Here is an 11361-nt window from a genome sequence, read left to right as displayed (position 1 = left end):
ATGAAGAACCAATCGATCGAAATAGAGTTCATTCTCCTAGGGTTGACAGATGACCCACAATTGCAAATTGTGATTTTCCTGTTTCTATTTGTCAATTACACATTGAGCCTCATGGGAAACGTAATCATTATTCTCCTCACCCTGCTGGATCCTCGCCTCAAGACACCAATGTATTTCTTTCTTCGTAATTTCTCATTTTTGGAAATCATATTCACAACAGTATGTATTCCCAGATTCCTGGTAACCATTGTGACTAAAGAAAAAACCATTTCATATAATAATTGTGCAGCTCAATTGTTTTTTATTCTTTTACTGGGAGTTACAGAGTTTTACCTTCTGGCTGCCATGTCCTATGACCGCTATGTTGCCATCTGCAAACCGTTGCATTACCCCATCCTCATGAATAGCAAAGTGTGCTATCAGCTTGTATTCAGCTCTTGGGTAACTGGATTCTTAATTATATTCCCCCCATTGGTGATGGGACTCAAGCTGGACTTCTGTGCTTCCAGAGAAATTGACCACTTTATGTGCGAAACTTCTCCTATCCTACAAATCTCCTGCACAGATACTCGAGTCCTAGAACTGATGTCTTTTATCTTAGCTGTGGTGACACTTGTGGTCACATTGATATTAGTGATTCTTTCTTACACTTACATCATCAAGAACATTCTGAAATTCCCTTCTGCACAGCAAAGGACCAAAGCTTTTTCCACCTGTACTTCCCACATGATTGTTGTCTCCCTGACATATGGTAGTTGTGTCTTTATGTATATGAAACCCTCTGCAAGAGAAAGGGTAACTGTATCCAAAGGTGTAGCTTTGCTGTACACTTCCGTTGCCCCTTTACTAAATCCCTTCATTTACACCCTAAGGAACCAGCAGGTGAAAGAAGTCTTCTGGGATATGCTACAAAAGGTGGTGTGTTTTCCCAAAAAACAATTATAGAAAGGCCAAAAATTGTAATCTCACCATAAAAGCAATCAAAAAAATATGTTTCATGCATTTCTTCTGAACATGTTTTTCTGCCTCATTGCTTATTTCATGGAGGAGATTTTCTTGAAGAATCTTGTAGCTCAGATCCCCATGTACATTTTAATTTTCCTAATGACTCCTTTTCACCCTGCTACAATAACTTAGTCTCTCAATCCATATTTCAGTTTTTAAGTAATTACTCCTTATTGCATCTCAGTATCTAGAAACTCTGATTTGAATAAAATATGCCTTCTATAAGTATACATGCTGTTAAGTAATTTGTTAACTAATGAAATATATATTTGTTGTGTATCTATCTTATTCCAGATGTTGTGAGGGGCCCAACACTTACTTTAAGAGGCTTGCATTACCTAAATAAATCAAAATCATAACCCCAACATTGCTATATAGTATATAATGAGTGTTGCAGTGAAGGTCAATAAAAATATCCTGGGGCATATAGGATGGCATCTCAGTGATTTTGGAGATCAGGGAGACACGTTCAAAGCTTCACCACATAGTCTGGGACGCTGCACAGAATATCTAAACTTTTTATGCCTCAGCTTCTTCACATGTGAAATAGGAGAACTATATAACCCACACCTTAAAGTTCAATAAATAAAAATATATGCTATTAGAAACAGTTAGCACTCAGTAAAAGAAAACACATATTTTGAACTGTTCAAAAACATGCTGCAACTAATACTTGATATGCTTTTAAGAAGACGTAATAACATGGAGGAACCTGTGTGCCAGAATGGTTATTTTGGACTCAAAATTGATATATCAGTAATTTTGAGAGGTCTGTGTATAACCATCCCTTAGGGAGTCTGATAAATGTACTTTTTAAAATTAATTTATTTATTTTTCTGCTGTATAGCATGGGGGCCAAGATACACTTACATGTATACATTTTTTTCCCACCCTTTGTTCTGTTACAATATAAGTATCTAGACATAGTTCTCAATGCTATTCAGCAGGATCTCATTGTAAATCCATTCCAAGTTGTATCCGATAACCCCAAGCTCCTGATCCCTCCCACTCCCTCCCTATCCCCCCGGGCAGCCACACATCTATTCTCCAAGTCCATGATTTTCTTTTCTGTGGAAATGTTCCTTTGTGCCATATATTAGATTGCAGTTATAAGAGATATCATATGGTATTTGTCTTTGTCTTTCTGACTTATTTCACTCAGTATGAGAGTCTCTAGTTCCATCCATGTTGGTATAAATGGTATTATGTCATTCTTTTTTTTAATGATGTAATTGCATATTTATTTACATAAAAACGGAAACCTGAGTGAAATAATTAGGATACAGAACAACCACACACACTAATTTAAGTTTATATTCTCATTGAAGTAAAATTGAAGATACAGGAAGGCCAAATCTGAATGAATTCTGACCGCTTTTTTAGCTCCTTCTAAATCAATGTTGTAGTGACTGGCATTGCAAAAAAATTAATGTAGTTTAAATCCTTTCTATATCTAAAACTTTAGTATAGCACACAACATAAAATGTTACTTAAAACACATGTGCACACAGGCACACGCCAATTCTTAAAATCTCACTCCATGATCAACAAAAAAATAATTGATTAAAAAGGGAGTAAAGAACTTCACCATTGCTGCATGGAAGATATACAAATGGCCAACAAGCCTATGAAAAGATGCTCAATGTCACTGATCATTGGGGAAATGCATACCAAATTCACAATGAGATATCACCTCAAATACATTAGGATGACTCTTACTGAAAGAAAAAAAATAATAGAAATGTAGAGAAAATGAAACCATTGTGCACTGTTGGTGGGAATGTAAAATGGTGCAGCTACTATGGAAAATGGTATGATGCTCCCTCAAAAATTTTAAAAATAAAAAGATCTCATGATTCAGCAATTCTATTTCTGAGTATAAATCCAAAGGTGTCTTGAAGAGATACTCACATTTACAGCATGTTCGTAGCAGCATTATTCACAATAGGTAGGAGGAGGAAGCAATTCAAGAGTCCATTGATATCGAATACAACTCAGACTCAAAGGAAGAAAATTAACCTTGAGGATATTATGTTAAGTGAAATAAGCAGTCAAAAAAGACAAATACTGTAGGATTCTAGTTATATGAGGTTTTTAGAGTAGTCAAATTACAGAAAAAGAAGGTGTAACAGAGATTGCCAGAGGCTAACGGAGGGGAAAATAGGTAGTCTTTTTTTTTTTTAATGGATATAGAATTTCCTTTTGCAAGATAAAAAGTTCTGAAGTTTGGTTGCACAACAGCATTAATATACATAACACTGCTGAACTGTACACTGAAAATGGTGAACATAGAAAATTTTATGCACTATGTATTTAACCACTCTTTAAAAATAAGCCTGCCTATCTAGTTTTCACACATCCTGGGATTTTTGAATTGACTAGTTCTCTCCTTTTTCTTTATAGCTCCAACAACTGTTGAACCCTCTCAAATCACTGTTTGATTGTTAAATACCTCAATTTGGTATGGGCATAGAAAATTTGAGAAATGTAGCCTAAGGTGGCCTTCAGGGAATCTGCCTCGTCTTACCATTTATCAAGTCTTTCCTCCTCACCAGTATGTCGTTCTTTATTATGGCTGAGTAGTATTCCATTGTGTATACATACCATGTCTTCCGAATCCAATCCTCTGTCAATGGACATTTGGGTTGTTTCCATGTCTTGGCTCTTGTGAATAGTGCTGCAAAGAACATGCGGGTGCATGTGTCTCTTTTAAGTAGAGTTTTGTCCGGATACATGCCCAAGAGTAGGATTGCGGGGTCATATGGAAGTGCTATGTATAGATTTCTAAGGTATCTCCAAACTGTTCTCCATAGTGGCTGTACTAGCTTACATTCCCACCAACAGTGCAGGAGGGTTCCCTTGTCTCCACACCCCCTCCAGCATTTGTGATTTGTGGATGTATTAATGATGGCCATTTTGACTGGTGTGAGCTAGTATCTTGTGGTAGTTTTGATTTGCGTTTCTCTAGTAATTAGGGATGTTGAGCATTTTTTTCATGTGTTTGTTGGCCATCTGCATATCTTCTTTGGGGAAATGTCTATTCAGGTCTTTTGCCCATTTTTCCATTGATTGATGGGCTTTTTTTCTGTTGAGTTATATAAGTTGCTTGTATATTCTAGAGATGAAGCCCTTGTCAGTTGCATCATTTGAAACTATTTTCTCCCATTCTGTAAGTTGTCTTTTTGTTTTCTTTTGGGTTTCCTTTGCTGTGCAAAAGCTTTTCAGTTTGATGAGGTCCCATGGGTCGATTTTTGCTTTTATTTCTGTTGCTCTGGGGGACTGACCTGAGAAAATATTCATGATGTTGATGTCAGAGAGTGTTTTGCCTATGTTCTCTTCCAGGAGTTTGATGGTGTCCTGTCGTATATTTAAGTCTTTCAGCCATTTGGAGTTTATTTTTGTGCATGGTGTGAGGGTGTGTTCTCGTTTCATTGCTTTGCATGCAGCTGTCCAGGTTTCCCAGCAATGCTTGCTGAATAGACTGTCATTTTCCCATTTTCTGTTCTTGCCTCCCTTGTCGAAGATTAATTGACCATAGGTGTCTGGGTTTATTTGTGGGTTCTCTATTCTGTTCCATTGGTCTGTCTGTCTGTTTTGATACCATTGCCACACTGTTTTGATGACTGTGGCTTTGTAGTATTTCTTGAAGTCTGGGAGATTTATGCCTCCTGCTTGGTTTTTGTTTCTCAGGATTGCTTTGGCGATTCTGGGTCTTTTGTGGTTCCATGTAAATGTTTGGATTGTTTGTTCTAGTTCTGTGAAAAATGTCATGGGTAATTTGATAGGGATTGCATTGAGTCTGTAGATTGCTTTGGGTAGTATGGCCATTTTTACAATATTGATTTTCCCAATCCAGGAACATGGAATATCTTTCCATTTCTTTACATCTTCTTTGATTTCTTTGATTATAGTTTTATAGTTCTCAGCACATAGGTCCTTTACCTCCTTGGTCAGGTGTATTCCGAGGTATTTGGTTTTGTGAGGTGCACTTTTAAAAGGTATCGTATTTTTGTATTCCTTTTCTAATATTTCATTGCTGGTATACAGAAATGCGACTGACTTCTGAATGTTCATCTTATATCCTGTTACTTTGCTGCATTTATGAATCAGTTCAAGGAGTTTTGGGGTTGAGTCCTTAGGGTTTTCTATGTATAGTATCATGTCATCTGCATACAGTGACAGTTTTATCTCTTCTCTTCCTATTTGGATGCTTTTTATTTCTTTGGTTTGTCTAATTGCTGTGGCTAGGACTTCCAGTGCTATGTTGAAGAGCAGTGGTGAGAGTGGGCATCCCTGTCTTGTTCCAGATTGGAGTGAGAAGGCTTTCAGTTTTTCCCCATTGAGTATGATATTTGCTGTGGGTTTATCATAAATGGCTTTGATCATGTTAAGGTATGTTCCCTCTATTCCCACTTTGGTAAGAGTTTTTATCATGAATAGATGTTGGACTTTGTCAAATGCTTTTTCTGCATCTATTGAGATGATCATATGGTTTTTGACTTTTCTTTTGTTGATGTGGTGTATGACGTTGATTGATTTGTGTATGTTGAACCATCCTTGTGAACCTTGGATGAACCCTACCTGCTCATGGTGCATGATCTTTTTGATATGTTGTTGGATTTGGTTGGCTAAGATTTTGTTGAGAATTTTTGTGTCTATATTCATCAAAGATATTTGCCTATAGTTTTCTTTTTTGGTGGTATCTCTGTCTGGTTTTGGAATGAGGGTGATGGTGGCATCATAGAATGTCTTTGGGAGTGTTCCTTCTTCTTCAACCTTTTGAAAAAGTTTATGGAGGATGGGCACCAGATCCTCTTTGTATGTTTGATAGAATTTGCCTGTGAAGCCATCTGGTCCTGGACTTTTATTTGTAGGGAGTGTTTTTATGACCTCTTCAATTTCATTTCTAGTGATCGGTCTGTTCAGTTGGTCTGTTTCTTCTTGATTCAGTTTTGGCAGGCTGTAGGATTCTGGAAAACTGTCCATTTCTTCCAGATCGTCAAGCTTGTTGGCATATAGTTGTTCATAGTATTCTCTTATGGTATTTTGTGTTTCTGCAGTATCTGTTGTGATTTCTCCTTTTTCATTTCTAATTTTGGTTATTTGGGTTCTTTCTCTCCTCTTCTTAGTGAGTCTGGCCAGGGGTTTGTCAATTTTGTTTACCTTTTCAAAGAACCAGCTCTTGGTTTGATTGATTTTGTCTATTGTTTTTTGAATCTCTATTTTATTGATTTCCTCTTTGATCTAATAATCAGTGATATTGAGCATTTTTTCATGTGCGTGTTAGCCTTCTGTATATCTTCCTTGGAGGAATGTCTATTCAGGTCTTTGTCCATTTTTCAATTGGGTTGTTGGCTTTTTTTGCTGTTGAGTTGTATAAGTTGTTTGTATATTTTAGAGATTAAGCCCTTGTCAGTTTCATCATCTGAAACTATCTTTTCCCATTCCATAGGTTGTCTTTTTTTTTATGGTTTCCTTTGCTGTGCAAAAGCTTGTCAGTTTGATTAGGTCCCATTGGTTTATTTTTGCTTTTATTTCTGTTGCCTTGGGGGACTGACCTAAGAAAACATTTGTCTGGTCGATGTCAGAGAATGTTTTCCCTATGCTCTCTTCTATGAGTTTTATGGTGTTTTGTGTTATGTTTAAGTCTTTCAGCTATTTTAAGTTTATTTTTGTGCCTGGTGTGAGGGTGTGTTCCAGTTTCATTGATTTACATGCAATTGTCCAGTTTTCCCATTACCACTTGTTTCCATTTTATATTCTTGCCTCCTTTGTTGAAGATTAAGTGACTGTAGGTGTCTGGGTTTATTTCTGGGTTCTCTTTTCTGTTCCACTGGTCTCTATGTCTGTTTTGATACCACACTGCTATTAGAGAAATGCAAATCAAAACTACCAGAAGATACCACCTCCCACCTGTCAGAATGGCCATCATTAACAGGTCAACAAATAACAAATGCTGGAGAGGGTGTGGAGAAAAGGGAACCCTCTTACACTGTTGGTGGGAATGTAAATTGGTACAACCACTGTGGAAGACAGTATGGAAGTACCTCAGAAAACTAAACGTAGAGCAACCATATGACCCAGCAATCCCTCTCTTGGGCATATATCCAAACAAAACTTTCCTTGAAAAAGACACATGCACCCACATGTTCATTGCAGGACTATTCACAATAGCCAAGACATGGAAATAACCTAAATGTCCATTGACAGACGATTAGATTAGGAAGATGTGGTATATATACACAATGGAATACTACTCAGCCATAAAAAGAACAAACTAATGCCATGTTGCAGCAACATGGATGGAACTAGAGATTCTCATCCTAAGAGAAGTAAGTCAGAAAGAGAAAGGCAAATACCCTATGATATGACTTATATCTGGAAGCTAATATATGGCACAAATGAATCTTTCTACAGAAAAGAAACTCATGGGCTTGGAAAACAGACCTGTGGTTACCAGGTGTGGGGGGGAGGGAGTAGGATGGACTGGGAGTCTTGGGTTAATAGATACAAACTATTGCATTTGGGGTGGATAAGCAATGAGATCCTGCTATATATATATATAGCACAGGGAACTATATCTAGTCACTTGTGATGGAAAATGATGGAGAATGATGTGAGAAAAAAAAGTATACATATATGTATGACTAGATCACTTTGCTGTGCAGTAGAAATTGACAGAACAATGCAAATCAACTGTACTACAGAAAATAAAACTCACAAAAAAATAAAAATCTATGTTACTTGTTAGATACCCAATTTAATAAAAAAAAATGCAGCAGTAGTAAACTACCTAGGGTTTCAGAATAAAGAGGCCTATGTAGTGGTTTTAATAGATATGATGTGAAGTAGTATTTCATAGACTACCTGAAATACCAGAGAAGACAGATGATGTAATTTTAACTTGCCTGAGAATGGGAAGAAGTAAGAATGGGGACATCTTAGATTAAATGTACTAGATCCTTATCAAGAGCTACAGAACATCCTCTTTGGTAAATAAGTAGTAGATGGGACAGTTTAAAATACGTAAGTAAAGCATTCATAATACCTGAATGATTAATTAGTGGTTTAATCCAGAGATTATGTATTTTTATGCAAATTCATCCAGCTTGACACATAACAGAATCAAAACTCAAAAGATTATTGAGAGAACCTCAGGTTTTACTTCTATTGGATTGTCTCAATAAATTATAAGTGGTTTTTTGGTTTGTTTTCTGTGCTCTTAAAATTTCTGAAAATTAGATAGTACCCTAGGATTATTAGATCTATTTTCTCAAAATGGGAAAAGGTTAGGAGTTCTCGTCCTGGTGCAGCGGAAGCGAATCCGACTAGGAACCATGAGGTTGCGGGTTTGATCCCTGGCATTGCTCAGTGGGATAAGGATCTGGTGTTGCCATGAGCTGTGGTGTGGGTTGCAGATGTGGCTCAGATCTGGTGTTGCTGTGGCTCTGGTGAAAGCCAGCAGCTACAGCTCTGATTAGACTCCTAGCCTGGGAATCCCCAAATGCCATGAGTGCGGCCCTAAAAAGGACGAAAGACAAAAAATAAAAATAAAAAGGTTAAAAATGATAATGAAAACATGTAACCAATTATTTTAATAGCCAACATTTTACTGAAATCATATTCATGACATATATCTTTTACATTCCAGTTTATTAAGTTGTACCAAAATCTATAAAATTGTTCAGTAAACTTCGTACTATATGTATTTTCCCCTACATTTTATTCTGCTTTATTAAGTAGTATTTTTCAAACAGGTTTTATTCCATAACCTATATGGGAGAAAAAGAATGGATATAAATATATATATACACATTTATGCATATATATATATTTATAACTGATTCACTCTGATGTATACCTGAAACTTATTCTATCCTCAATTATCCTCCAGTAAAATTTTAAAAAATGTTTTATTCAAATCAAGACCCATGGTTAAAATGAAAAGGAAATGAAAAAGAAATTATGGTTTAATGTATACATATTTCCAGAAAATTTTCATGAAACATGGTATATATCTATGAAAATATTTTTGTTGTTTTTAATATTTTTTTTGGTCTTTTGTCCTTTTAGGGCCACATCAATGGCACATGGAGGTTCCCAGGCTAGGGGTCTAATTGGAGTTGTAGCCGCCAGCCTACACCAGAGCCACAGCAACGCCAGATCCGAGCCGTGTCTGCAACCCACACCACAGCTCACAGCAACACCAGATCCTTAACCCACTGAGCAAGGCCAGGGATTGAATCCGCAACCTCATGGTTCCCAGTCAGATTAGTTTTTGCTGCCCCACGACGGGAATTCCTGTTTTTAATATTTAAAAATTTTGGTTATGACACAGAAATTGATTTGAATCAGTCAAATTCAGACTATGACCTACAGTTTAAAAATTCTTAAGATAATGTTTAGTTTATTATACTGTTTTGGCTTTGCTGGTAGGAATCATAGCTATATAATTACATATCTATATTTATGACAATCTGAAAAGAATAAATACAATGGGTCAACATCATTACCCTTATTTACTGTTACTTACAAAGTCGCCAATAAATTTGGGCAGTATCCCAAACTATTGAATGGAGGTTTTAGGGGATGGAATCACCAAATAACTAGTGTATTTCAATATAAATTTTCAAACTAAACCAGTAAGACAACTAGTTTCTATGGAGAGTGATTTAACATAACAATCGTTTTTTAAGATAAATTTTTTCTAACTTGATCATTGAGATTAATGGTTAATCTCTACTACATTATATTCCTTTCATTAAACAGTGTGTGCACCAATAAAATAGTAGAACTACAAAAAACATAAATGAATGTCTTACATAGGTTGTAAATAAGTATAGTAAAGCATGGTAATAGTGATTACATTATATGCTACATTCAATATAATTTAAATAGAAATAATTTAATGCTTGGCTAATAATAGATGAAAAAGACTTTGAAAAACTTAGGTCGACCTCTTTCATATATTCAGAGGAAAAGGAAATGAGTTGAGAAAAAATATCCATTGAGGAATATAAAGAAAATTAGCTTCTTTGGAGTAAAGATTTATATGAAAATGACATGTGAAAAGAAAGATGAATATTAAAGCAATGAAAGCAAAAAATAGATGTTACATTCAAATACACTGTTTTTAGTAGCGTCTCCTTTGTTCCTTTCCTTTACACATAAAAAAACCCATCAAATTCATTTGTTTGAGGAAGAAACAACCCTGTGTATCAGACTCATGAAGGCTTTTTTCACTTGTTGGTTCCGTAAACTATAGATGAAAGGGTTCAAAAGTGGTGCTACCGAGGTATTGAGTAGGGCAATTCCCTTGTAGAAAGATACTCTCTGTTTGACTGAAGGTTTAACATACATGAAGATGCAGCTGCCATAAGAAAGGGATATCACAATCATGTGAGATGAACAGGTTGAGAAAGCTTTTTTCCTCTGATTAGCTGAAGGGATTTTTAGGATTGTTTTTGCAATATAGGTATATGATATTATCACTACTGCTAATGTGACCACAAGTGTCACCACAGCTGAGATGAATTCCATAGTCTCAATGAGATGTGTGTCTGAGCAGGAGATCTGCAGGAGGGGAGCTGGGTCACACAAGAAATGATCAACAATGTTGGAAGCACAAAAGTCAAGATTTAGACCTAGGAGGAGAGGTATAAAGATGGTAAAGAACCCAGCAAGCCAACAACTGAGGACAAGCTGAATGCAGATTTTACTGTTCATGATGGCTGTGTAATGCAGGGGCTTACAGATGGCAACATAGCGGTCATAGGACATTGCTGCCAGCAAATAAAATTCAGATGCTCCAAGAAGGAAGGCAAAAAACAATTGAGCAATACAGTTGTTATAGGAAATGGTTTTGTCTCCAGTTACCATCATAACCAACAATTTAGGAATGCATGTAGTAGTATAGGAAATTTCTAAGAAGGAAAAATTCCGAAGGAAAAAATACATGGGTGTCTTGAGGTGAATATCCACCAGGGTGAGTATGATAATGATCAGATTTCCAGTGATGCTTAGCAAGTAGGTGAGAAGAAGGAAGATAAATAATACAACTTTCAGTTGTGGGTCATCGGTCAAACCTGCTAGAATAAACACAGTCACTCTTGTATGGTTTCCCATTAATGTTCTTTACTTACAAATTATCTACATAGGATAAAAAAATAGAAGGGAATAAAACAGTGATCTCAATGGGAAAAGAACAGGGATAAATATTGGTTAAGGAAAAGTTATCAAAGTGACATTTCATATAAAATAACATGGTGCTCATTCATGTTTGAATGATGGTTATGCCAGGAGGAGAAATAGTTTGCATTTCTAGAGTATCTACACAGAGAATTCAATGTTTAATTT

At 36.1% G+C, this 11361-nt stretch overlaps 2 protein-coding genes across 2 annotated transcripts; one reads left to right on the top strand and one right to left on the bottom strand.

Moving 5' to 3' along the window:
- LOC125131722 (olfactory receptor 6C6) lies at positions 1-945 on the top strand. Its single transcript, XM_047788492.1, has one exon. It carries the CDS (start codon positions 1-3, stop codon positions 943-945), a length of 945 nt encoding a protein of 314 aa, XP_047644448.1.
- Positions 946-10191: 9246 nt separating this feature from the next.
- Positions 10192-11130, bottom strand: LOC125131721 (olfactory receptor 6C74-like). The gene has a single exon (XM_047788491.1). The coding sequence runs from the start codon at positions 11128-11130 to the stop codon at positions 10192-10194; it is 939 nt and encodes a 312-aa protein (XP_047644447.1).
- Positions 11131-11361: the final 231 nt, after the last annotated feature.

Source organism: Phacochoerus africanus, chromosome 7 (assembly GCF_016906955.1).
Source record: "Phacochoerus africanus isolate WHEZ1 chromosome 7, ROS_Pafr_v1, whole genome shotgun sequence".
NCBI lineage: Eukaryota > Metazoa > Chordata > Mammalia > Artiodactyla > Suidae > Phacochoerus > Phacochoerus africanus.
Note: the sequence above shows the minus strand (reverse complement) of the source record. Positions and strands in the feature narration are given on the sequence as shown.